Source organism: Erythrolamprus reginae, chromosome 1 (assembly GCF_031021105.1).
Source record: "Erythrolamprus reginae isolate rEryReg1 chromosome 1, rEryReg1.hap1, whole genome shotgun sequence".
NCBI lineage: Eukaryota > Metazoa > Chordata > Lepidosauria > Squamata > Dipsadidae > Erythrolamprus > Erythrolamprus reginae.
In genome coordinates this window covers 393994868-394022759 of record NC_091950.1, presented here as the reverse complement: position 1 = coordinate 394022759, position 27892 = coordinate 393994868, and the positions used below count along the sequence as shown (strand labels likewise).

The 27892-nt window shown below is 42.3% G+C and overlaps 1 protein-coding gene across 1 annotated transcript; it reads right to left on the bottom strand.

The window, feature by feature from the left end:
* Window positions 1-306: 306 nt before the first annotated feature.
* On the bottom strand, window positions 307-23326 carry ABHD1 (abhydrolase domain containing 1). The gene is made up of 9 exons (XM_070734968.1): window positions 23122-23326; window positions 15034-15194; window positions 13642-13821; window positions 13428-13473; window positions 11675-11787; window positions 4666-4839; window positions 2102-2150; window positions 1164-1329; window positions 307-1086 (listed from the first exon to the last, which is right to left on the bottom strand). Exons 1-9 carry the CDS (start codon window positions 23191-23193, stop codon window positions 845-847), a joined length of 1203 nt encoding a protein of 400 aa, XP_070591069.1. The 5' UTR covers window positions 23194-23326; the 3' UTR covers window positions 307-844.
* Between the last annotated feature and the right edge of the window lie 4566 nt (window positions 23327-27892).

Below are 27892 nucleotides of genomic sequence, written 5' to 3'. Positions count from 1 at the left end.
AAAAGCAAGTAGGATGCTTGGCTGCATAGCTAGAGGTATAACAAGCAGGAAGAGGGAGATTGTGATCCCCTTATATAGAGCGCTGGTGAGACCACATTTGGAATACTGTGTTCAGTTCTGGAGACCTCACCTACAAAAAGATATTGACAAAATCGAACGGGTCCAAAGACGGGCTACAAGAATGATGGAAGGTCTTAAGCATAAAACGTATCAGGAAAGACTTAATGAACTCAATCTGTATAGTCTGGAGGACAGAAGGAAAAGGGGGGACATGATCAAAACATTTAAACATGTTAAAGGGTTAAATAAGGTCCAGGAGGGAAGTGTTTTAAATAGGAAAGTGAACACAAGAACAAGGGGACACAATCTGAGGTTAGTTGGGGGAAAGATCAAAAGCAACATGAGAAAATATTATTTTACTGAAAGAGTAGTAGATCCTTGGAACAAACTTCCAGCAGACGTGGTTGGTAAATCCACAGTAACTGAATTTAAATATGCCTGGGATAAACATAGATCCATTGTAAGATAAAATACAGAAAATAGTATAAGGGCAGACTAGATGGATCATGAGGTCTTTTTCTGCCGTCAGTCTTCTATGTTTCTATGTTTCTAAAACAACCCTGTGTTCTGCTGATTTGTCATTACAGCCATCTTCATCTCTGATTGCCATTCATAGCAGCAGATTCTGGCTAGGATTTCCCAATTTGAGAAAGGAAATGGGCAACCTAGGAGGACGGAAAGGATGTTGTGCATGGTGGCATGATTAGTTCTGCCGCAGAGGGGTTTCATCTCTCAAAGGGAGATCATATTCACCCTTCTGTATGGTGAACATCTTGACTCTGGATCATGTGCTGGTCATTTTTCTGTTTAAGTTCTGTCCAAGCAGCTGTTGGCTTTCCATGTCTACTGATACAGCTGCCAGCTCCTCCTGATGTTTGAAAACAGCATCCATAAACTGGCTAAAGACACGGTCCATGTAACCCTGATGGCGAGGTAGGAGTCCTTCTAGGAAGCCGATATGGCCCCCTCGCGCAGTCACCAAGAGGGCGAGGGTGGGCGCCTGCTGTGCTGTCTCCATGGGGATAGCTGGAAGAAGATGGGAATAAATGAGAGGAGGCTCCCTAGCGACCGTTCTCTACCTCCGGAAAATGTACAGGACTCACCATGCTGGGGAGAGAAGGGGTCATCTGAAGCATTCAGGCACAACACTGGCACTTGTAGGCGACACACCTTCAGGGAAGGGCTGGCTTCCTGGTAATACTCTTGGCACGACTTGTAGCCAAAGATCACCGACGTATAGCGCTCATCAAACTCCCGGATGGTGCGAGCCTGGGCGAACAAACCCAGCAGTGGGGTAGAAAAGAGAGAGCACGTAAGGGGACGGCATTGGCTGCCAATTGGTTTCCGGACCCAATTCAAAGTGTTGGTTATGACCTATAAAGCCCTACATGGCATAGGACCAGATTACCTGCGGGACCGCCTTCTGCCGCATGAATCCCAGTGACCCCTTAGGTCCCACAGAGTCGGCCTTCTCCAGGTCCCGTCAACTACACCAGTGTTTCCCAACCTTGGCAACTTGAAGACATTTGGACTTCAACTCCCAGAATTCCCCAGCCAGCGAATGCTGGCTGGGGAATTCTGGGAGTTGAAGTCCAGATATCTCCAAGTTGCCAAGGTTGGGAAACACTGAACTAGACAATGTCGTTTGGCAGGTCCTAGGGGAAGAGCTTTCTCTGTGGTGGGCCCGGTCCTCTGGAATCAGCTCCCCCCAGAGATTCGCACTGCCCCCACCCTCGTCAGGCTTGGGATGACTAGGCCCCAGCCTCTGCCCAGTAAATGTGTCGGATGTGATAGTATGCATGTGATTGTTCCATTTTAATGATTAGTTTTAAGATAATTTTTAAATTAAGTATTAATTGGCTTAGAAATGTTTTATATATTGTATCTGTTTAATCGAAATGTTGTAAGCCGCCCTGAGTCCACGGAGAGGGGTGGCATATGTCTAAGTAATAATAATAATAATAATAATAATAATAATAAGGGTCAAGGCATGGAGCGGAGCTTGAGTCTAGAAAAGGTTGGGAGGGTGGAGTGATGGTACCTTCAGCACGTGGTCCACATCCAATATCCCTTCGGTGACCTTTCTGTGCCTGGAAGGAAAAGAGCGTTATGTTGAGAATGACAGGTGTCCGGGGGGGGGGGGGGGGAGCATTTTGAAATTCCCTGATATTTCCCTGACATTTCCCTGTAATTTGCGATCTAGTTAAGGCGCAGTCATAGATGTCATACCAAACGGCTAAGCCATGGAGAAATATCAGTAGCTGAGGAAGGAAATTGTTGCCACAGTTATGCTCATTTTTGCTTGACTCCGCCAGGCAGCGCGATTCGTTGTTGGTTTTTAAACATGATTTCCCCCTGACTTTTAAACATTTTAATACAGTTTGGCTTTTCCCCCTGATTTATTCTGTTTTTTTCACGAATTCCCTGATATTTCCCAAACCGTCGATTTCCCTGATAATCCCCTAATTTCCCTCCTGTTCCAGGTTTGCTGGACATCCTGGAATGATGATTGTTAGCCGTCCTGAGTCCTGTCGGAGTGGGGGGCATATAAATAATAAACAAACAAAACAAATAGAAAGTAGATTTTTCTGGAAAGTAATCGTAATACAGCGATCCCTCGTTTTTCGCAGGGGATGCGTTCCAAGACCACCGGCGAAAAACAAATTTCCGTCAAGTAGAGGAAAGATATTTTTTTATGTATTTAACGAGTATTTGGACTTTTAAAACCCTCCCTGTATCATTAACAACCCACCGCTGCTGACCGCTGAGAGAGACAGGCTTTTCTCTGTGGTCAGCAGCGGTGGTAGCGGCTTTCCTGCAGTCGGGCGGTGGCGGATGATCTTCAGAGAGTTGAGAAACATCCACGAACAAGACAAGACAAGCCTTCCCCAATGACATGCGGCCTGGAGGAAGCCGCCGCTGCAGTTCCCCCTCCTCCCACACACACACAAACCATCCCTGCCGCGGTGTTCTAAGCCAGTGTTTCCCAACCTTTTTTGAGCCGCGGCACATTATTCACATTTTCAAAATCCTGAGGAACACTGAACGGGGGGGGGTGGGGGGGGTGGGGTGGCTAAAGAAAAGTTTTGACAAAAAAAAAATCTTCCTCCATTTCGCTCTATTTCTCCCTCACTCTTTCTCTCTTCCTTCCTTCCCTTCTTTCTCTTTCTCCATCCCTCTTTCTTTCTTCCTCTCTCTTTTGCTCTCTTTCTCTCTCCCTCCTTCCCTCCCTATATGTCTTTCTCTCTCCCTTGCTCTCTCTCTGCCTCTCTTGCTATCTCTCTTTCATTCTCTCTCTTTTTCTCTCTCTCTCTCTCTTGCTATTTCTTTCTCTCTCTCTCTGTCTCTCTTTCTCTTTCTCTGTCTTTCTCTCTCTTTCTCTTTCTCTGTCTCTGTCTCTCTCTCTCTCTCTCTGCCTCTCTTGCTATGTCTCTCTTGCTCTCTCTCTCTCTCTGCCTCTCTTGCTATGTCTCTCTTGCTCTCTCTTTCTCTCTCTTCCTTTCTTCTCTGCGGAGGCCGGCGAAGTTTTTTCTTATTTTAAATGTTCCGGGTGGCAGGGGGATGCGGAGCCCGCACGCACCCCCCCCGACATTCCAAATCCTGCCTCAGCTGTGAGAAGAAAAAAGCGCTCGGTGAAGGGACTGCATGCAAGAGGGGCCGGGCGGGCGTTAGCAGCCCGATGAGGAGGACGAGAAGCCGCTGCAGCCACCCCCAATCCCCCCCCTTCCCTGGGTACCTTCCAAAGGCCCCTGGAAAAAGGCAGGAGGTAGCAACGAGGCGCGAGGACAAGCAGGCAGCTTGGCGGAGGGGAAGCGCTGAGGGGCTCTCCTCCTTCCCCACCCCCGCGCTTCTCTCCCACCCTGGCTTTTGCTTCGCCCACAGATTTCCCCGCAGTTCAAAAGGAGGCAAGAGGTGGCCTGGATGAAATTGCGGGGAAATCATGGGGCGAAGCAAAAGCCAGGGCGGGAGAGAAGCGCGGGGGTGGGGAAGGAGGAGAGCCCGTCAGCGCTTCCCCTCCGCCAAGAGGTTATTGCCGCCGCCTCTGCCTCCACTCAGGGAGCCATCGTGGTTGAGCTGAGCGAGAGGAAAAGGCGCGGTGACCACGGTGGCTCCCTGAGTGGAGGCAGAAGCGGTGGCAATAACCTCTGTGCTTTCTACGGCAGCGTGGCTGAGCTGGACGGAGGGAAGCGGCAGCTCCCACTCGAGGAACCCACGGCAACGGGCGACGGCTTGGTGGGAGGCGACGGCGGGAGACACAGGCGGTGGGAGGAGAGGGAACCAGGAAGCGACTGTGAAGCCCAAGACCATCCACAGGACGACACTCAGGCAGGGGCGCCGGCAGCGCCCCGCCCAGCTGGAGCTTCTCGCGGCACACCTGGCCATGTCTCGCCGCACACTACTGTGCCGCGGCACACCGGTTGGGAAACGCTGTTCTAAGCCATAAGCCCCCATTGAAAAAAACCCATGTAGTAGCGAATCCGCGAAAGATGAATCGCAAAGTAGCGAGGGATTAATATACCTGCCTGAGTTAGCAAAACTGGGACTTGCCTATCTTTAAGTTTTCAATCGTGCGCTAGGCAAGGTCCCATTAGAACAGACACTTACCGCTTGACCAAGTTGCACAGGTTGCTTGTGAGGTGCTGGTTGAAGAGGAATTTGTTGAGAGGCTGCTCAAGGGAATGGGTTGTCTCAAACGAGTCCCAGGTCACTGAGCAAGTCATAGCAGCCACCAATCCAGCTTCCTGCCCCTTTTGGCCCAGATAGTTGAGCAGCAGGATTCTGTCAAAAGAGAGTGGTTTTGGGTTGGCCACAAATGGACATGGCTTCTTCCTGTCCCTTCTATGGTTAAATCAAAGGTCAGCCGGGAGCTGAGAAAGCGGCTACTTGAAGTTTTGCCTTCTCATTCCATTCAGGAGTCACAAATGCTACACTTTCCTAAAGGAATTCCCATCCTGGAATTTGATAAAGGAATATGTTTTGCTGGATCAAAGTTCAAGAGACGAGTTAGTGGACTGAATGGGTATGAGTATTTTTATGGTCTTTGAGTTTTTAGGTGGTTGTTTATTAATTGGATTCGGGATGTTGTAAGCTGCCCCGAGTCCACGGAGCAGGGCGGCATATAAGTCAAATAAATAAATAAGTAAGTGTTGTGGTTAGCTCTGGCCCAGCTCCTGCCCCAAGGAATGTGCAGGTGGATGTGGGGGAGACATCCACATGCCGCAGGCCTGTTTTGCTCCTGATGGAATCTGCTGTGAAGCCTCCTCTGACCAAGGAGGCATGAGTGACAGGGAAGAGGGGAGTTTGGCAGACAGCCCAGGAGGAGATCAATCATCTGTATCATCTTTGGATTCTGAACAAGAATTAATGACACATCCCCGCATGCGTAGAGTGATGCATAGGAGACAACAACTAAAGGATTATTACAAGAGAAAATGAGGCCACCTGTGGTTAGGTGGGGCTCTAGGAGTTCTTGAGAAAATATATTTACTTCCTGGTAGCAAAGATTACTTCTCTATTTACACTATTACTTATACTCTATCTTACTATACATAAGTGTTCTGCCAGTGTGTTTCAACCGCCCGTAATTACAGGGTAATTAGTCCAGGAAGACACACACCACATGATAAAAGGAAAACCCAAAAGTTTTTATAAACAGAAAAACAGAAACAGCTCCCTTTTTAAATGTCAAAGGGATTTTCTGGTACACACAAGGCACAGGTTAAATGCAAGCCAATTGCTCACCCCATAACTGGGAAATTGAGTCCAATTCTAAAGTCCAGAGAGTCCACACACAATCTTGAACAGCACAAAAACCACGATCTTGACGAAACAATGAATCAGATAAACTGCCATGAAGCTAAAACTCCAGGCTGTACTTTTATCTGTAGCACTAAGTACAGCAGCCCCACCCAACCACAGGTGGCCTCATTTTCTCTTGTAATAATCCTTCAGTTGTTGTCTCCTATGCATCACTCTATGCATGCGTGGATGTGTCATTAATTCTTATTCAGAATCCAGGGATGATACAGATGATTAATCTCCTCCTGGGCTGTCTGCCAAACTCCCCTCTTCCCTGTCACTCACACTTCCTTGGTCAGAGGAGGCTTCGTCGGCAGATTCCATCGGGAGCAAAACAGGCCTGCGGCATGTGGATGTTTCCCCCACATCCACCTGCACATTCCTTGGGGCAGGAGCTGGGCCAGAGCTAACCACAACACATAAGCCACACTACAACTAGTCAACCACTACTACCATTACAACAGCGGTGGGCTACGAGCCGGAACGCTAAATTGCGCTCGCTGCCACAGCTCAACTTCTTGCGGGACCAGCGTGATTTTGCTGCTGCACCTGTGGAGGCATAGAGCCGCGGGTAAAACCTCGCCATAACACGGGCGCAATTTTGCTACCTCCACAGGTGCAGCAGCAAAATCGCACTGGTTCCGCAAGAACCTATAAGACGCCACGGCGAGCACAATTTGGCGTTCCGGCTTATAGCCCCCCGCTGCATTACAACCACTGTAACCAAGTCAACCACAACCACTCAAAGATGTCATACATTTCTATATATACAAGTAATACCTTGTCTTACAAACTTAATTGGTTCCGGGACGAGGTTCTTACGGTGAAAAGTTTGTAAGACGAAACAATGTTTCCCATAGGAATCAATGGAAAAGCGATTAATGCGTGCAAGCCCAAAATTCACCCCTTTTGCCAGCCGAAGCACCCGTTTTTGTGCTGCTGGAATTCCCCTGAGGCTCCCCTCCATGGGAAACCCCATCTTCGGACTTCTGTGTTTTTGCGATGCTGCAGGGGAAGTCCGGAGGTGGGGTTTCCCAGCGAAGGGAGCATCAGTGAAATTGCAGCATCGCAAAAACACCAAAGTCCTTGAAACCCCACCTCCGGACGTCTGTGTTTTTGTGATGCTGCGACTTCACTGAAGCTCCCCCGCTGGGAAACCCCACCTCCGGACTTCTGTAGCCAGCGAAGCGCCCATTTTTCCGCTGCTGGGATTCCCCTGCTGGGATTCTCCTGCAGCATCACAAAAACACGGAAGTCCGGAGATGGGGTTTCCCATGGAGGGGAGCCTCAGGGGAATCCCAGCAGCGCAAAAATGGGTGCTTCGCTGGCAACGGAAGTCCGGAGGCGGGGCATCCCAGTGGCGGCGGTGGGTTTGTAAGGTGAAAATAGTTTGTAAGAAGAGGCAAAAAAAATCTTAAACCCCGGGTTTGTATCTCGAAAAGTTTGTATGACGAGGTATCACTGTATTTACCAACCAATCAGGTTGCAGCATATCTAGTTGATTCACAATGATTCAGCCTTCCCTACCTATAATAGCCATTACATTGACTATAGTCCTTCCTGCTTTGGGATATTATATCATGTTAGGCCTAATCCTGACACTCTGGATATAGAAAACTTTTTTTTTTACCCTAAGAGGCCACTGTTCCATAAGTAGATAGCAGAAATTTGCAATATCAGAGCAAAGTTCCTCTTTTCATTACTACATTTTAGAAAAAGTGTGTTTGGTGTTGCTGACTCATATCCACTGCCAACGTGACTGAGCAAACACAACCTGGCTACCTTTCATCTAGATGTATTAATCAGAGACAGAGTCCTATCTCAAATGCTTTGCTTTAGCTCTGTAATTGCTTCCAATATGAAATAACAGGGTGAAACTGATTTGCTCCGTGTGGGTCTTTCCTGGAGCTGTTTCACTGGCTCTCATTAGCCTCTTGGACTCTGAGATAAACCATCAGACGGTCCATGAGCAGCTGGGAAGGAAAAAACAGCCTCCGCGGAGACTTTCATCTCTAGTTTTCCATACAGAGCATCTACATAAAGAGTAGGCAGACTTTGACCTACATGCAGTCATCAATACTCTCATCTCAATACCACAAAGCATTTGCTTTTATTTGTTTTTTCCCATGGGAGAGCTTAAGGTTGAAATGAATGCCAGAAGTATTTATATCTGCTTTATTCCTCAAGAAATCCTGAATCACAATGACATTAGCCTGGTCCTTGGGAAGAGAGAAAGGCCTAGAAAGTTTAGAACTAAGACGCCTTGAACAAGATCTAAGTATTGCCCACAAGATCATATGCTGCAACGTCCTGCCTGTCAACCACAACAACACAAGAGCACACAACAGATTTAAACTTAATATTAACCGCTCCAAACTTGACTGTAAAAAATATGACTTCAGTAACCGAGTTGTCGAAGCGTGGAACTCATTACCGGACTCCATAGTGTCATCCCCAAACCCTCAACACTTTACCCTTAGATTATCTACGGTTGACCTATCCAGATTCCTAAGAGGTCAGTAAGGGGTGAGTACAAGTGCACTAGAGTGCCTTCCGTCCCCTGTCCTATTGCTTTCCTATATCTCCTATACCTTTCTTCTATTCCTATATCTCTTCTTCTATTCTTTCATTGATATGTTCTATTACTATATCTTCTTTTCTATTCTTTCTTAGATATATTTTACTATGAGTATCTCCTCTATAACCTTCATCATGTATTTTACTATGTGTATATAGATATATACCCACTAAAACCCTCATTGTGTATTGGACAAAACAAACAAACAAATAAATAAATAAATAAAAAAGAGTAAGGAATACTCTTTACCGGACTCCATAGTGTCATCCCCAAATCCCCAATACTTTACCCTTAGATTATCTATGGTTGACCTATCCAGATTCCTAAGAGGTCAGTAAGGGGTGAGTACAAGTGCACTAGAGTGCCTTCCGTCCCCTGTCCTATTGCTCTCCTATATCGCCTATACCTTTCTTCTATTCCTATATCTCTTCTTCTATTCTTTCATTGATATGTTCTATTACTATATCTTCTTTTCTATTCTTTCTTATATATATTTTACTACGAGTATCTCCTCTATAACCTTCATCATGTATTTTACTATGTGTACATAGATACCGATATATACCCACTAAAACCCTCATTGTGTATTGGACAAAATAAATAAATAAATAAATAAATAAATAAATTAAATTAAAATAAAATAAAATAAATAAAATGCCTCTGGTTTAGAACAGGTTTTTCTCACCCACATGCGGAAAAATATCCCCAAATCGATCATTCCTACGCCACTGCCATTAAATTATAAGCCATAATGGTTGCACATCTATCCTAGAACTGCAGTCTGGCTTCTACGCTACAGAGGGTAAGGAAAAGCCATTAAAAAAACAACAACTCCCAGCTTGCTAGGCTCAATCAGTAGGAACGTAGGGTGTGAGTGTACTGATACAAGGGAGAATAAGATTTGCATTTTCATTGGGAATATTATTGCAATAAATGACTCTGCTTTATAGCTTTTTTTTAAAAAAAACAGACTTTGTTCTGCATTCCTTCTTGTTTAAATAAAGTGCTTGCAGCAGTTTAGAAAAAAAGATGAAATCAGGAAATAAATAGAGCTGCTGAAATCCTTCTCTTGTCCACACCTCAAAATATGTGTGATGCACTTTGTTCCACGTGGCTTCTCACCTAAAAAAGAGGCTTACAGCAATTTTTTAAAAACTGATGAAATCCAGGGAATAGTGTGGTTGAAGTCATACATTTGCACACACCTTTGCGAACAATGAATGAATCATGCAAATTATAGGAAAAGAGCATAATCAAATAGCATTATCCCAAAGGAAAAAAGTAAAGCTACCATCAGAAGGTTGGGGGGAAGATGTATATCTGTAGGGAAAGTCATATTTATCGTATTTTGCATAGTATAAGATGCAGGGTGGAAATGTCGGTGTGTCTTATACATCGAATACAACCATGTCCTGAAACCCCACCCCTGCATCCCATTTTGGATAGAGGGTCTGGGAAGTCTGCAGAGCTATGGGGTGCCCCATTTTTGTGAGAACAAGCTGCTGTATTTTTCCAAAAATATTTTTCCAGCAAAAATGCCCGTTGTTTGTGAAAAAATGGCCCAAGGTTGTTTTTGCCTTCTAATTACCCCATCTAGCATGACCCAGGGATTAGGGGTGCAAGGGTATTATCATCATCATCATCATCATCATCATTTATTAGACTTGTATGCTGCACCTCTCCGGAGACCCGGGGCGTCTCACAACATACAATACAAAACAATATATGTACAAATCTAATAATTAAACTATGACGGTATGGTAAGTTTAAGATTTGTGGACTTCCATTCCTGAACTAGCGTGACTGGTGGAGGAATTCTGGGAGTTGAAGTCCCCAAGTCTTAAAGCTGTCAAGTTTGAAGTTTGTGAAAAGTGTATATGGTTGTAAAAAGTATACATGTTTGTAAAAAAATATTCTGCTACACTGGTATTTTATTAAACAATATATTGCACCATCATTTGGTTCAGAATACTTTTTTCCTTGTTTTCCACCTCTAAAATCCAGATCCAAAAAATATGGTAGTAGAAGTTGGTGCCTTATATGAGCCTCCAGCTAGGTTGAAGATACAGCAAAATCAAAGCTTTTGTCTTATAATTATTTTAAGGGTACAGTGTTCCCTCAATTTTCATGGGGGATGCGTTTTGAGACTGCCAGCAAAAGTCAAATTTCTGCGAAGTAGAGATGCGGAAGTAAATACACCATTTTTGGCTATGAACAGTATCACAAGCCTTCCCTTAACACTTTAAACCCCTAAGTTGCAATTTCCCATTCCCTTAGCAACCATTTAGATTATTACTCACCATGTTTATTTATTAAAGTTTATTAAAAAAATATTTATTAAAGGCGGACTAAAGTTTGGCAATGACATATGATGTCATCGGGCGGGGAAAACCGTGGTATAGGGGGGAAAACTGCAAAGTATTTTTTAATTAATATTTTTTTAAAAACCTGGTATAGACTTTTCACGAAGTTTGAACCCGCGAAAATCGAGGGAACACTGTATTGGCTTTTGGCTCTGTTGAAAGGGGGTTAGGTTGGAAAGTTTAAAAACACCCACTAGGTGTAAGTAGCACCTAGCACCCAATTACAACCAGTCTTCATGCACACATGCTACCCCTTATTTTAGCAAATTGCTGAAAATTGTGCTAAGTATATTGGTGATGCTATCTAGGAATGCTTAAGTCCCTGAAATAGATGAAACAAATCACAGAGAGTCTGAGGATTGTTCACCCTGATGTCTGTGTGTGAGTATGTGTGTCTCTGTGTGTATCTTAGGTGACGCAGATACAGCCAAATAATGTGTCACTGGTGGGTGTAAATTGAAATACACTGACATGCTGGAGGAGGAGGAGATCAACATATTTAGCACAATATTTTAACTGATTTGATTTTCTATCTTTAAACAAAACTACGATAATGTGAAATACAGAACCAGGTTGCCTCTTCTTCCTGGTATGTTCCTTGGGAGTGAGAAAAATTATGCTTCCTCATTTTTCCTTCCTTTGCCTTTGAAACGGATGTCCAAGTGCTGCCTCTATTTTGGTTGAGGCAGGCAGGATTCTCTTGAGTACCATTTGTTGGGAGTCAAGAGAAAAGGAGGGCCTTGCCTTCTCTTTCTGCTCAAGATCCCCATGGACAATTGGTGGGCCACTGTGTAACATAGAATGCTGGACTCAATGGGCTTTGGCCTCATTCAGCATGGCTTATGTTCTTATGTTCTCCCAATCTAAGTCTCACCCGCCAAGCGAAATGCCAACTGCCATCATTGGTGCACGGGGGAACCGGCGCTTGATGTGGTCCACTACCAGTTCCAGGTCCTCAGTATTGGTGGCACAGAAAGACCGGTGCGTCTAAAAATAAGAGAGAGGGAGAAAACACGATTTGAGTATTGCCCACAAGATCATATGCTGCAACGTCCTACCGGTCAATGACTACTTCAGCTTCAACCGCAACAACACAAGAGCACGCAACAGATTCAAACTTAATACGAACCGCTCCAAACTTGACTGTAAAAAATATGATTTCAACAATCGAGTTATCGAAGCGTGGAACTCATTGCTGGACTCAATTGTGTCAACACCTAACCCCCAAGATTTCTCCCTTAGACTCTCCATGATTGACCTCTCCAGGTTCCTAAGAGGCCAGTAAGGGGCGTACATAAGTGCACTGGTGTGCCTTTCGTCCCCTGTCCAATTGTCTTTCCTTTCTCTCACTTATCATATATATTTTCTTTCTTTCATATATCCTCTCCTCTAAGTTCACTTTACCCCTATATATATTACTACATGTCTATTTTTCTTCCTATGTATTTGTGTATTGGACAAATGAATAAATAAATAAAATAAATAAATGGGAAACCAAAAAGCATTCTCAAACAGCAGCAAAGAGCTGCCTCTTCTAAAAGAGAGGCATGTGTGTGCATATAGGTCAGTGTTTCCCAACCTTGGCAACTTGAAGATATTTGGACTTCAACTCCCAGAATTCCCCAGCCAGCAAATGCTGGCTGGGGAATTCTGGGAGTTGAAGTCCAAATATCTTCAAGTTGCCAAGGTTGGGAAACACTGATATAGATTACCTGCAACAGACAAGCCCTCCTTTCCCATGTAATCAAAAGGATTTGTACCTATTTCATCTGCCTACATGTACATACACACAGGGTGTCCAGGGAGAAACATTTTGAAATTCCCTGATATTTCCCTTACATTTCCCCGTAACTTGCGATCTAGTTAAGGTGCGGTCATAGATGACATCATACCAAATGGCTAAGCCATGGAGAAATATCGGTAGCTGAGGAAGCAAGTTGTTGCCACAGTTATGCTCATTTTTGCTTGACTCTACCAGGCAGCGCGATCCTTTTTTTTGTTTTAACATTATTATTATTATTATTATTATTATTATTATTATTATTATTATTAATTAGATTTGTATGCCGCCCCTCTCCGCAAACTCGGGGCGGCTCACAACAATAACAAAAACAATGTAAGAACAAATCTAATAATTTAAAAAGCACTAAAAACCCCATTATTGAAAGCAAACATACACACAAACATACCATGTATAAACTGTATAGACCCGGGGGAGATGTCTCAGTTCCCCCATGCCTGACGGCAGAGATGGGTCTTAAGAACTTTACGAAAGGCAAGGAGGGTGGCGGCAGTTCTAATCTCCGGGGGGAGCTGATTCCAGAGGGTCGGGGCCGCCACAGAGAAGGCTCTTCTCCTGGGTCCCGCCAAACGACATTGTTTAGTCGACGGGACCCGGAGAAGGCCAACATGATTTTTCCCTGACTTTTAAACATTTTAATACAGTTTGTTTCCCCCCCCTTATTTATTCCGTTTTTTTCATGAATTCCCTGGTATTTCCCTGATAATGCCCTGATATTTCCCTAATAATTCCCTGGTATTTCCAGAACCGCCAATTTCCCTGATAATTCCCTGATTTCCCTGTTTTCCAGGTTTGCTGGACACCCTGTTACTGCAATAGTTCTTACCAGCAATTCTTCTCCTCTGCATCCTCGATTATTAAACACAACAGCTCTGGAACAGAAAATGGGAAAATCTCCATAAGAAATCATCATTTTCTTATTAGCACTCAAACAGATCTCAACTCCCAAACGAATATGACGCTTGATCCAAAGTGAAACAAATCCAGTTCCTCAAATTTTAAAACATTGGGTGGCTTGTTCGTTTTTGTGTGATTCTCACCTGTAGCCGTGGCTCTGAGTGCTGCGAACCAAATGCAGAATGTATGTCTCTTGGCTGCTGCCTGTCAAGCCTGGCAAAAACAGGACAATGGGGCAGTTTTCTGGGTCAGGATGGGCCCCATCATCAGGATCAGCCCAATCCAAGAAGAGCTGCCCTCCATCTGCAGTTTGCAACAATTCACTGAATGAAATAGAAACATAGAAGATTGACAGCAGAAAAAGACCTCATGGTCCATCTAGTCTGCACTTGTACTATTTCTTGTATTTTATCTTAGGATGGATATATGTTTCTCCCAGGCATGTTTAAATTCAGTTACTGTGGATTTACCAACCACGTCTGCTGGAAGTTTGTTCCAAGCATCTACTACTCTTTCAGTAAAATAACATTTTCTCACATTGCTTCTGATCTTTCCCCCAACTAACCTCAGATTGTGCCCCCTTGTTCTTGTGTTCACTTTCCTATTAAAAACACTTCCCTCCTGAACCTTATTTAACCCTTTAACATATTTAAATGTTTTGATCATGTCCCCCCTTTTCCTTCTGTCCTCCAGACTATACAGATTGAATTCATGAAGTCTTTCCTGATACGTTTTATGCTTAAGACCTTCCACCATTCTTGTAGCCTGTCTTTGGACCCGTTCAATTTTGTCAATATCTTTTTGTAGGAGAGGTCTCCAGAACTGAACACAGTCTTCCAAATGTGGTCTCACCAGCGCTCTATACAGCGGGATCACAATCTTCCTCTTCCTGCTTGTTATACCTCTAGCTATGCAGCCAAGCATTCTACTTGCTTTCCCTACCGACTGACCGCACTGTTCGCCCATTTTGAGACTGTCAGAAATCACTACCCGTAAATCCATCATGTAAAAAGATCAGGCAAAATGTCAACAATAGTGCTCAATGTCATCTTCACTGCTCAATCCAATTATTATTTATTTTCTTTATTAATTGGACTTTTATACCGCCCCTCTCCAAGGACTTGGGGTGGTTTACAACATATAATAGAACAATGTATAACATCAAATCCAATATAAAATATTTTTAAAAACTAAACTATAAAAAACAGTCATTCCCATTTGATCAAGTTTTTCTCAACATATTCATCAGCCAGGGGGCAAGAGTCTAATGGCCCCAAACCTGGTGGCATAAATGAGTCTTAAGACTCTTGTGGAAGGCGAGGAGGGTGGGGGCAGTACGAATCTCCAAGGGGAGCTGATTCCAAAGGGCTGGGGCCCCCACTGAGAAGGCTCTTCCACTAGGCCCCACCAAACGATGTTGATGGGACCTGGAGAAGGCGGACTCTGTGGGACTTGATGCTGGGATTCATGCAGCAGAAGGCGATCACGTAATGCCCAGAAGTAGCAATGGCCTCCCTCCTTCATAGTGGACCCACCTGTTGTAGGAGACAAATGGGCAGGATTTGATAAAGACACGGACAATGGTCTGAAGCCGACCTTCAAAGCACCATGGTGTAGGGTAGAAGGTCTCCTTCACAATGGGACAATACTTCTCCAAGAAGGACTGGAAAGGCTGGCAAGCCACCAGCAGAGGGCGCTGTAAAGAAAAAGGTGGAATTACAGAGAGCGAACTTGAAACGGACTGCCCTTCAGTAGAGCCACTCCTCTACTTGCTTGCGGAGAAGGTGAATCACTCTGAGGCAACAAGGCAGGAAATCACTTGCAAATGCTTTTCTCCTCCCCTCCCCCCACTACAAAAGCTTCTCTCAATACCCAGAGAAGCTAATAAAAAGGTTATTTTAATTATGAGATATAACAGAGCTTCAAAAAGTACAGTAGAAAGCAATCATATTTATCAAGCAAGAAAGCAATCATATTTATCAAGCAAGAAAGCAATCATATTTATCAAAAGACTGCAATGACTTTCTTATGAAGAAAGTCTAGAATGGGTGGGACTCTCTAGCTTTGAAAAACACTAGGGGGGAGCACAGAATGAATAAAGGAAATAAAATAATGGAATCATATATAATTTTTCTTTCTCTCTGAAAATGCTACAGTCAGAAGCCATCTAATAAGAATAGAATGGAATGGAATTGGAATGGAATTGGAATGGAATTGGAATAGAATAGAATAGGATAGAAATTCTTTATTGGCCAAGTGGGATTGGACACACAAGGAATTTGTCTTGGTGTATATGCTCTCAGTGTACATAAAAGAAAAAGATACATTTGCCCAGAATCATGTGGAACAACACTAATGATGGTCACAGGGGACAAATAAGCAATCAGGAAAAAATCAATATTAATAAAAATCTTAAGAATACAAGCTACAGGTTACAGTCATACAGTCCTAAGTGGGAGGAAATGGGTGATAGGAATGATGAGAAAAAACTAGTACTAATAGTAGTGCAGACTTAGTAAATAGTTTGACAGTGTTGAGGGAATTATTTGTTTAGCAGAGTGATGGCGTTCGGAGAAAAACTGTTCTTGTGTCTAGTTTTCTTGGTATGCAGTGCTCTGTAGTTTTGAGGGTAGGAGTTGAAACTGTTTATGTCCAGGATGCGAGGGGTCAGTAAATACTTTCACAGCCCTCTTGTTGACTCGTGCAGTACACAGGTCTCAATGGAAGGCAGGTTGGCAGCAATTTCCCCCTCCCTGCAGACTGAGTGGGAAAAGATTTAGAACAGATTTTTTTTTAAAAGGAAGCACTTCTTCACCCGGCGGATAATGAACTTGTGAAATTCATTGCCACAGGATTGAGTGATGACAACTAATGGGTGATTTTCAAGGGCAACTGAGTAAATTCATGGAGGGAGGCCTGAAGATTCCTTGGGCTGGAAGACTTACTGTTCCTGCCCTAGCCAGTAGCTGCAAATGAATGATGGCTGAGACAGAGGGATCTGCCTCCTTGGCTTTTGAATATCTTAGAGGCAACTGGTTGGTCCCTCTGGAAAACACACTACTGGATGAAGATAACATTGGCCTGATCTATCAGGTTTGTTCTTATGCAATACAGGTATGTGTAGGCGGTCAGGCAAGCTAGGTCAAGATTACAATCAAAGAATCACGTGGAGAATTATTTTTTAAGGTCATTGTTCTGCCAGGTTTCTGGGAGGGAGAAATTGGAGGTAAATTGATCCCTCTGAAGGATATGCCCTAATTTTGCAATGCTATAACCAAACGACTTTGGCCTGTGATGCAAAGTTCAACTGAATGTAAAACACTGAACTCTGCCTGGATATCTCCTGGATATAAAAAACAGGAGGACGTGAGTAATAGTTCTACCATACGCATGAATAACTGTCTGAGTGATCTTGGGTCAGTCACTCTCAGCAAAACTCATCTCACAGGGGAGGGGGGGATTGCAGGGGAAAAATAAGAGAAGAGGGTACAGTGGTACCTCTACTTAAGAATGCCTCTACTTAAGAACTTTTCTAGATAAGAACAGGGTGCTCAAGATATTTTTGCCTCTTCTTTTAATCTCATATGAGATTAAAAGAAAATTTTACAACAAAATCCCTAGATGGCTATCTACCATGGAAGCCATAGTATATCCGAATTTGATAGACCCTACCAAGACCATAAAATATAAAGATATTTTACATCCAAATGGAGAACTTAAAACTAAACAAGAATTGGAAATACAAAATTATAGGATAGACGAGTGGACATATATACAAATAAAATCAAGATATAATACGGATAAACAAATATCAGGTATAGCAAATTCCACCCAAACTCTAGACAAGATCTTAACAGGAAACGCTGAAAAACAGATAACCAAACTATACCAGATTTTACTAGAACACGAGAAAGAAAAAGAGATGATTAAAAATCCAATGGTAGCCTGGGAGAAAAACCTACAAAGAAAAATCCATATAGCAGAATGGGAGAAAACATGGAATACAATAACCAAAATTACCCTATCATCAGCCTATAAAGAAAACTATTACAAACTATTCTACAGGTGGTATCTACCACCGGCAAGACTTGCCAAAATTTACCCAGCACTACAAAATGTATGTTGGAAATGCAATAAAGAAAAAGGAACTTTCTTCCATATGTGGTGGTCCTGCCCTAAAATCCAAAAAATTTGGGAAACAATTTACAAATGGTTAAAGGAAATCACGAAGGAGGAAATAGAATACTCACCGGAGGGGATGCTCCTCGGAATTTGGAAAAAATCTTACTCGAAACAAACCCTTTTTTAGTGACTCACATAAATACAGCTACAAGAATTGCAATTGCGCAAACATGGAAGAACAAACAGACCCCCAATGTAAATTTAATAATAGAAAAAATATATACATGTGCAGAAATGGATAAATTGACAAACCTACTTAAGGGAAACAGAATCAACGAAACTAAAAGCATGTGGAACAATTGGCACGAGTGGATTCAAAGGAAAAGATTTGTATAACCTTATACAAAATAGCAGTACAAACCTTAAAAAAAAAAGAAAATACCATTTGAATGTTTTTACCCTGTTTTGCATTGCATAGTATTAAGTTAATATTATCCATATAACAACTGTAACCGGTAAAAAAGTTGGATAAGACCTGTAAACTGTATAAACAAATTGTGATATATGTATCTATAAAACAATAAAAAGATTTGCAAAAAAAGAAGAAGATATTTTTGCCTCTTCTTAAGAACCATTTTCTACTTAAGAACCCGAGCCTGAAAAAATTTCCCAGAAAATTTGAGAGCGGCACGAAAGCCCGGCCAGTTTCCTGCCATTCCCCCTTTAATCCCGGCCATCTCGGGCTTTTCTGGGCTGCCAGAGGAGCTTTTCGGTGGTGCTTAAGGAGGATTTGGCAATCCAGAGCGAACAAAGCATTTTCCTTTCTCTGGGCGCTTGGAGAGAGAATAAACCTCTGCCAGCGCCCAGAGAAAAGAAACACTCCCTTCGCTCTGGGTAGCGACTGTCCTCCTCCTCTTCTTCCTCCTCCTCCTCCCACCCAAATTCTGAGCTTTTATTTCTTTCCTAATGGGTTTGCTTGCATTATTTGCTTTTACATTGATTCCTATGGGAAAAAATGCTTCTAATTACAAACATTTCTACTTAAGAACCCGGTCAAGGAACAAATTAAGTTCTTAAGTAGAGGTACCGCTGTATTACGTATATTTGCCACCTAGAGTTGTTTATAAAAGTAATGTGAGATAATAAGCCTCACAAGGCAGTGGATATTTGGACACTCTAGAGACAAAGTTCATTCATCTTTAATTCTGGATGGGGTTTCACTACCCCAGACAGACCAGTTACATAATCTGGAGGTTCTCTTGGATTTTTGGCTCCTGGTCAGAAAACAGGTGGCAGCTGGGGCCAGGAAGGTTTCTTCACACCTTTGAGTGGTATGTCAATTATGCCTGTATCTAGACTAGGAAGCTTTGCTCACAATAACCCATGCCCTTGTAACTGCTCATTCAGACTGTGACAGCAGCATGCAACAACTTTGGTCTCCTTATCAACATAAAGAAGACGGAAGTGATGCATCATCCAGCTCCGAAAGTCAAGTGCCAAGAGCCCACCATCCCAGTAAAGGGACAAAAGCTATAAGCAGTGGATCACAGTGCATAAACACTCTAGAAAATGTCCAGAGATACTTTACCAGAAGAGCCCTCCACTCCTCCACTCGCAACCGCATACCCTATACAACTAGACTTACAATCCTAGGTTTAGAAAACTTAGAACTACATCACCTTAAACATGATCTCAGCATAGCCCATAAAATCATCTACTACAACGTCCTTCCTGTCAACGACTACTTCAGCTTCAACCACAACAACACACGAGCACACAACAGATACGAACTTAATGTAAACCGCTCCAAACTTGACTGCGGGAAATACGACTTTAGCAACCAAGTAGTTGATGCATGGAACTCACTACCGGACTCTGTAGTATCATCACCTAACCCCCAAAACTTTACTCTTAGACTATCTACTGTTGACCTCTCCCGATTCCTAAGAGGTCAGTAAGGGGCATGCATAAGTGCACCAGAGTGCCTTCTGTCCCCTGTCCTAATGTTTCTTTTTAAAAAATTTTACTAGTATCATGTATATGAATATTATTATTATATCTTTATATACCTCCAATACGTACTTGACAAAACAAATAAATAAATAAAATATACCTTAGCAGCACCCTCTTCCCTTGCAGTGACAATTGACATTGAGGTCAACTGTAAAATCGCCAAGGAAACCTCTGCATTTGGCAGACGAATGACCAATGTGGGGAACCGACATAGAATAAGCCTTGCCACAAAGCTCTACTGAGCAATAATGCTAATTACCCTGTTGTATGCCGGTGAGACTTGGACTGTATACAGGAGATGTGCAAGGCAATTGAACCACTTCCACACGACCTGCCTCCATAGAAGTCTGAAGATCCGGTGGTAGGATAAGGTGCCTGGCACTGAGGTCCTCTCCAGAGCAGGCCTGCCATCAATTCTCACCCTGCTGATGAAAGCCCAGACACCCTGGCCATATTGCTAGGATGCCAGACCATTGCATGCCTACACAGCTCCTCTATGGATAATAAATAAATAAATAAATTTTCATAGCAGGCTTGAGTATCTGAAATGGAGTTTAGCCTTTCTAGTGGAGGCTATCTATTCTAGAGTGTCTTGGCTTTTGATGAAGCACTGATCCAGTTACAATATACTGTATATTTATTTTGGAGGTTTTTATGGTTTTAAAATGTCTTTAGTAACTTAATAATATGGTTTCATTTGTTATTCCTGTGGAACTATAGAAATTGAATGAATGAATGAATGAATGAATGATAGATAGATAAATAGATAAATAAATAAATAAATAAATTTTCATTGCAGGCTTGAGTATGTGAAATGGAGTTTAGCCTTTCTAGTGGAGGTTATCTAGAGTGCCTTGGCTTTTGATGGAGTACTGATCCAGCTGTCCAGGCTAACATGTTTCCTAGAACCAGTGTGGTGTGTAATGATCAAAGTGCTGAACTAAAAATTGGAAGACTGAGAGTTCAATAGTGTTCCCTTTGGCCTTGAAACTGTCTGGGTGATTTTGGACCAGGCGCTCTCTTCCAGGTCAGGCTACCACACAGCATGGTTGCTGAGGGGGAAAAAGGGGGGATATTATGTATGCTACCTTCAGTTGTACAAAGTAAAAGCAGAATATAAAAGTAAATGAACAATTAATTGATTGATTGATTGCATTTGTATGCCCACCCCCCGCTTCTGAAGGACTCAGGGCGGCTTACAGCAAAGATAAAGACAATATAAAAATTACAAAATACAATTAATAATAATATAAAAACCCTTTAAATATTAGTGTACTACTATCATACCATCAAACATCCCAATCAAATCATGTCTAGGCCGGAATTAAGATCTCAGTTCTCACGGGCCCCAGGCCTGCCAGCAAAGCCAGTAGGGTGGGGGCGGTATGGACCTTGGAGGGTAATTGATTCCAAAGAGCTGGGGCTGCCACAAAGAAGTCCCTATCCTGCAGGCCCACCAACCGACACTTAGTCAATGGGACCCAGAGAAGACCAATTCTGCGGGCTCTGATTGGTAAATGGGAGATATGCAGCAGGACACGGTCCCGTAAATAGTCTGGTCCTAAGCCATGTAGGGCTTTATAGGTAATAACCTATTTATAGTGCGAATTAACCAAGCTGCAAAAGCATCCACACAGTGATACATGACAGCCAAGGCAAGCACATCTCCACCCACGGGAAGGGCATAATTGCAAAGAAACTAAATACCCGGAGAGCTTTTGGCTAGAGATATGATAAAAGTCAACCAAAAGCCAGTTTGTATAGCCCTGAGTGAAGAGATGCATATTCCATAGGAAAAGAAAAAAGAAAACGAAATAAAGGCAGTTGTATTATGGGCAGAACATGTTAACACTAAAATGAAGGTGGAAAAAACAGGAGTGGGCAGTGGAAAGAAAGCAGGTAAGGAGTTTCTGTTGCTAATTATTCCTGAAGCAAGAGCAGAAAATAGTAACTTATAAGTGCAGAATGCTTCCATTGAGCAGTTTCTGGGCAATCTGTTGTAGGGGCTCCCCTGTTAGTAGGACAGCAAAACCTAGAAGGATGGAAACTGGGCTCAGAGAAAGAACCTTGCTTTGGTGACCAAACGAAAGAGAGAAAAACATGATACGAAATTGGCCACCAAAGTTGCTATTCCCCCCTTTGTGGTTTTCATATAATAATAATAATAATAATAATAATAATAATAACAACAACAACAACAACAACAACAACTGGTAGATGGTAGTTCCGGCACAAGTTCCAGTTATTATTATTATGTCAATACAACTTATTAATAATAATAAGTTGTATTGACATAATAATAATAATAATAATAATAATAATAATAATAATAATAACTGGAACTTGTGCCGGAACTACCATTTCCCAGTGGCAAAGAACTGGTGGGATCATAAGCCCAAAAAAGTGGTCGAAAATGAGCAAGCAAAACTACTGTGGGACTTCAGACTTCAGGCTGACCGAATTCTGAAGCATAACACACCAGACATCCTGATTGTGGAGAAAAAGAAAGTATGGATCATCAACATCGCAATCCCAGGGGACAGCAGAATTGAGGAGAAGCAGCTAGAGAAATTAGTGAAATACAAAGGTCTAAAAATCGAGCTGCAACGACTCTGGCACAGGCCAGTGAAAGTGGTCCCAGTGGTACTTGGCATGCTGGGCGCAGGGCCAAAGGATCTCAGTGGACATTTGAAAACCATCAGAATTGACAAAATCTCCATCTGTCAATTGCAAAAGGCCGCTTTACTGGGCTCGGCAAACATAATTCGCAGTCCTAGGTGCTTGGGAAGTGCCCGACTGGTGATGAAATACGAAATCCAGCATAGTGATCTCGTTTACTGAGCTGTATTGATGATGATGATAATAATAATAATAATAACAACAACAACAACAACAACAAGAAGAAGAAGAACAACAACAGCAACAACAATAACAACAACATTATCCAACAACTTTTTAAAAACTTCCAGTGCTGGAGCATTCACAACTTCTGGAGGCAAGCTGTTCCACTGAATAATTTTTCTAACTGTCAAGAAATTTCTCCTCAGTTCTAAGTTACTTCTCTCCTTGTTTAGTTTCCACCCATTGCTTCTTGTTCTACCCTCAGGTGCTTTGGAGAATAGGTTGACTCCTATTTTCAACCTTCAAAGATCCACACTTTTGGTGGGAACCTTCTGATCAACTTCAGAGAAATTTAAGAGTCATTTTTATTGTCCATGACTCGGAAGAAAGAAAAGACTCAGAAGCCGCTCCTGATTGGCAAACAGGCTCTCCTCGGAACTTTTCCTGCCTCCCCCTAACTGAGGGGGTAGGCAAAGTTGGCACTTCTATGACATGTGGACTTCAACTCCCAGAATTCCTGAGCTAGCATGATTGGCTCGGGAATTCTGGGAGTTGAAGTCCACAAGTCATAGAAGTGCCAACTTTGCTCACCCCTGCCGCCCGTAAGCGTGCTCAAAAAGCTGCAGTTACCGATGTTTAAGGCTGACCTTGGGGACGCGCGCCCAATAGTACAGTATCCAGCCGGTGCTGCAGCCCAGCAATAGCGACAGTCCCAGCATCGTCTCAACTTCGTCCTCCCTCGTCGGTGGAATCCGGCTCAGCCGGCGGGCGGGCGGGCAAGGAAGGCACCGCTACAGCATACAAGGCGAACACAAAAGTTAGGCACAGCCCTGAAAGGCAGGCCCCGCCCCCTTTGTGACGAGCAGGCGCATTGGCTCCGTCAGCCCCTGCGGCCATCTTTGTGATGGGCGGGAAATCATCCCGTCCGGCCCCAGGCGGAAAAGAAAACAGTCTGAAAGTCGGATATCCAGTGTCAGACTTGCGAGCGGGGTTCAAAAGTGTTGGCTGAGTACAGCATCCTTGCACTTCTACTGCCCTGTGCTACCAATACGTACTTGACAAAAATAAATAAATAAAAACTTATTGAATCGACATCCATTACCGCCCCCATGGTGTCCGCTCCGGTGTTGCTTTGCATGAAAATGAGTATAGGGCAGTGTTTCCCAACCTTGGCAACTTGAAGATATTTGGACTTCAACTCCCAGAATTCCCCAGCCAGCAAATGCTGGCTGGGGAATTCTGGGAGTTGAAGTCCAAATACCTTCAAGTTGCCATGGTTGGGAAACACTGGTGTAGGGCAGTGATTTTCAACCTTTTTTGAGCCTCGGCACATTTTTTACATTTACAAAATCCTGGGGCACACCACCAACCAAAATGACACAAAATGACACCCTAAGACACTCTCCTCTCTTTTTCCATCCCTGTCTCCTCCCCACCCTTGTGTGTGTGTGTGTGTATACACTCTTGAACCCTTTCCAAAAACAAGTGAGGGCTGGTTGTTTCTCTCTCTTATTCTTTGGGTGCTTTTTATCATATGCTTTAAATCAGGAGTCACTTCTCTCTCTCTTTTGGTTTCTCTCTCTTTCCTCTCATTTTCTCATTTCTCTTTTTTCCTCCCCTTTTTGCTCATTTCTCTCTCTCCCTTTCTCTCCTTTTCTCTCTCACTCTTGCTTTCTCTCTCTTTCTCTCTTTTCTTTCTCTCTTGCTTTCTTTCTCTCACTCTTTCTCTCTCTTTCTCTCTCTTGCTTTCTTTCTTTCTCTTTCTCACTCTCACTCTCTCAGTAAAAAGTTACGAGAACGGAATCTGAGCTTCCTTCTTCGCGGCACACCTGACCATGTCTCGCAGCACACTAGCGTGCCACGGCACACTGGTTGAAAAACACTGGTGTAGGGGACAAACCAAATTTCCTGAAATGCTCAGTTGGGGATAAAACGGGAGAATGAATAGAGAGACTAATGAGAAAAAAAACCCTCTCCAAGTTAAGGCAATAAGGGGAGAAAGAAAATAGCAATAGCATTTACACTTATATACTGCTTCATAGTGCTTTTACAGCCCTCTCTTAAGCAGTTTACAGAATCATCAAATCGCCCCAAATAGAATAGAATTAGAACATAATCGAATTCTTTATTGGCCAAGTGATTGGACACAAGGGATTTGTCTTGGTAATATGATCTCAGTGTACATAAAAGAAAAGATACACTTGTCAAAAATCATGAGGTACAACACTTAATGATAGTCATAGGAGTCAAATAAGCAATGAGGAAATAATATTAATAAAAATATTAAGGATACAAGCAACAAGTTACAGTCATACAGTCATAAGTGGGAGGAGATGGGTGATAGGAATGATGAGAAAAAACTAGTAGTAATAGTAGTGCAGACTTAGAAATAGTTTGACAGTGTTGAGGGAATTATTCGTTTAGCAGAGTGATGGCGTTCAGGGGAAAACTGTTCTTGTGTCTAGTTGTCTTGGTGTGCAGTGCTCTGTAGTGACATTTTGAAGGTAGGAATTGAAACAGTTTATGTCCAGAATGTAAATATTTTCCCCGCCCTCTTTTTGACTGGGTCCTCATTTTACCCACCTCAGAAGGATGGAAAGCTGAGGAGTCAACCTTGAGTCGGTAGTGAGATTACATTAGGTTGCTGAAAAAGCGACTGTTTAAGAAAGAAAATATTACACTACCAGACTGTTCACACCAAGCTAATCGAGGCATTAAGGAAAATAGGAAGGATGAAACATGGGACTTTTATTATGTGATTTCAATTCCAATAAATAAATAGAACTTCGGAAGATTCTGAACACAATTTGTTATGTTTGCTAGGTGAAGCTTGGATGTCCACACTAATATATGAGCAGAAGATCAAACCTTTGTTTAATTGTTTAAACAATTGTTTAATTGTTATTAAATTTATCAATTATAAATTAAAGCTATGTAACACAAGTATCCTGTAACAGGAAGAATAGACTGACACTGGTGTTAAGGTCTTTTATGTACACTGAGAGCATATGCACCAAAGACAAATTCCTTGTGCGTCCAATCACACTTGGCCAATAAAGAATTCTACTCTACTCTACTCTACTCTACTCCTACTTCTAATTCTAGTCTAGTCTAGTCTAGTCTAGTCTAGTCTAAGGTCATCATAGTGAAGTCAGTTGAAGCACTAGGCTAGGAATTGCCTTTGCACTTCTTAATTTTGGTTAGATAAAACTAAATTAAGTTTCAGGGTGTAGTGTTTATGTCAACCCCGCTCCTAAATAGATTAGATTAAATGACTGTGGGAATTAAGCCACTGATAGGAGTCCAAATATTACATTAATTTTGTTATTAAAGACTTTGGAGGAGGAGATCCCTATTAGTCTGTGGTGATCAAAAATCAGAATTTTGGTAGCATCCAGTAAAGGAATGCAATGTTTCCATTCATTTGATGTTCTGATGATGTACCTGATGAAGTGAGATGATATACCTGATGAATTTTTATGCCCTCTAATAAAGTTTGTTAGTTGGAAAAGATCTTATCAAACTTTTTCTGATTTGGGTGTTACTAAATTAACAAATTTTTTGGAATCATGTACAGTATGTGGAATAGTAAACTAATTGTGCTGGTTTTACACAGCTTGCATAGACATAGTACAAAAACTAATTAAGGTTTAAACTAATCAAGCGTGCCATATTATGAAAATGCACCTAATTAAGCATGCTGGGCAAATTCAGCCTTTAAAAGAATGATGTACTGTACTTCAGATTCAGAATTCTGCCTCTTACTCACATACTGCCTAGGTTTAGCCAAAACGTGAGGTTTCTTGTTTCTAACTGGGTGCATTGGTGTGTTGAAACAAATAGTTATTGTAAATTGTAAATATGGGTTATTCTGTTCACCAGTCAAATAAAGAGCTTGATATGAACGTGATTGTCAATGTCAACAATTTCCAGAACCATACAGCAATTAAAAAAAACTTATTGGAACATTTAAACTTGATAATTGCATTATGAGAGAAGTATCAGCCAATTCTATAAATTCAATGAAAAATTCTGCCTTAATCATCTGCCATAAAGCTGTTTTTCTTTCTTTCTAATGTTTCTAAACAGATATTTCTAAGAAACTACTCAGTCTGAAAATAATTATTTTCTTGGATAATTGCATTTCACATTGCAAACAAAACCTACTCTTTATTTTATTGTGGGAATGAAACCCAATCTTGGAATTTAGTCAACAAATCATTTTCAGGTTCCTAAATGTAGATTCCGTGTTCTCCTGAAAATAAGACCAAAGTCTTTTTTTTCTTTAGGGCCCTAAAATAAAATACCTCTGAGACCGCCTTCTGCCGCATGAATCCCAGCGACCGGTCAGGTCCCACAGAGTCGGCCTTCTCCAGGTTCCGGAAACTAGACAATGTCATTTGGCAGGACCTAGGGGGAGAGCCTTCTCTGTGGGGCCCCTGGCCCTCTGGAATCAGCTCCCCCCGGAGATTCATACTGCCCTCCCCACCTCACCTTCCGTAAGACTCTAAAGACTCCTTTATGCCACCAGGTCTGGGGACATTAGATTCTTGCCCCCTGGCCAATGAATGTGTTGAGAGAATATTGAGTGTATGGAATGATTGTTTTTTTTAATACTTTTTTTGAGTTTTAGATTTTTAATTAATTAATTGGATTCAAGATATTATATACTGTTTATTATATGTTGTCAGCCATCCCGTAACATAAATAGTAAATAATGATAAAAGAAGACAATAGGAGAGCAAGACAGGGACGGTAGGCACAATGGTGCATTTATGCACGTACAGTATGTTTGGTATTTGCCTTGTTGTGAGCCGTTCTGGGTCTTAGGAGAAGAGGGCCAATGAAACTGATCTGCGGGAACTGATGGGATAATGGGGCAAGGTAAGAGGATATATGGTCAGTAGAATTCAAAACCAAGCTACAAGGAATAAATTAGAATCACTTTATAATATGTAAATAGATATATTGCTCTTGAGTTAAAATGATACATACAAAATACGCCCCCATTTTGGTGGAGGGGTATGAATGTTGTCAGGTGGCGGGCACTAATCGCTGAGCACTTGTATGTTGTGTGTGTGTTTTATATTATAAAATGAATAAAAATATTTTTTTTAAAAAGAGTCTTAGGAGAAGGGCGGGCATAGAAATATAATAATAAATAAATAAACAAACAAACCAATAAATAACATAAAAAACATAGAAGTCTGACGGCAGAAAAAGACCTCCTGGTCCATCTAGTCTATATTTCCTGTATTTTATCTTAGGATGGATATATGTTTATCCCAGGCATGTTTAAATTCAATTACTGTGGATTTATCTACCACGTCTGCTGGAAGTTTGTTCCAAGGATCTACTACTCTTTCAGTAAAATATTTTCTCATGTTGCTTTTGATCTTTCCCCCAACTAACTTCAGA

Bases quoted from the DNA above. Each gene is read 5' to 3' on its own strand.
- ABHD1 (XM_070734968.1), bottom strand. From the start codon at position 23,193: ATGCTGGGACTGTCGCTATTGCTGGGCTGCAGCACCGGCTGGATACTG. The intron at 15,195-23,121 runs GTCAGCCTTAAA...TTTTCTTTACAG, and splicing joins ATTGGGCGCGCGTCCCCAAG to CGCCCTCTGCTGGTGGCTTG. The intron at 1,087-1,163 runs GTGAGTCCTGTA...ATCTTCTTCCAG, and splicing joins CCCCTTCTCTCCCCAGCATG to CTATCCCCATGGAGACAGCA.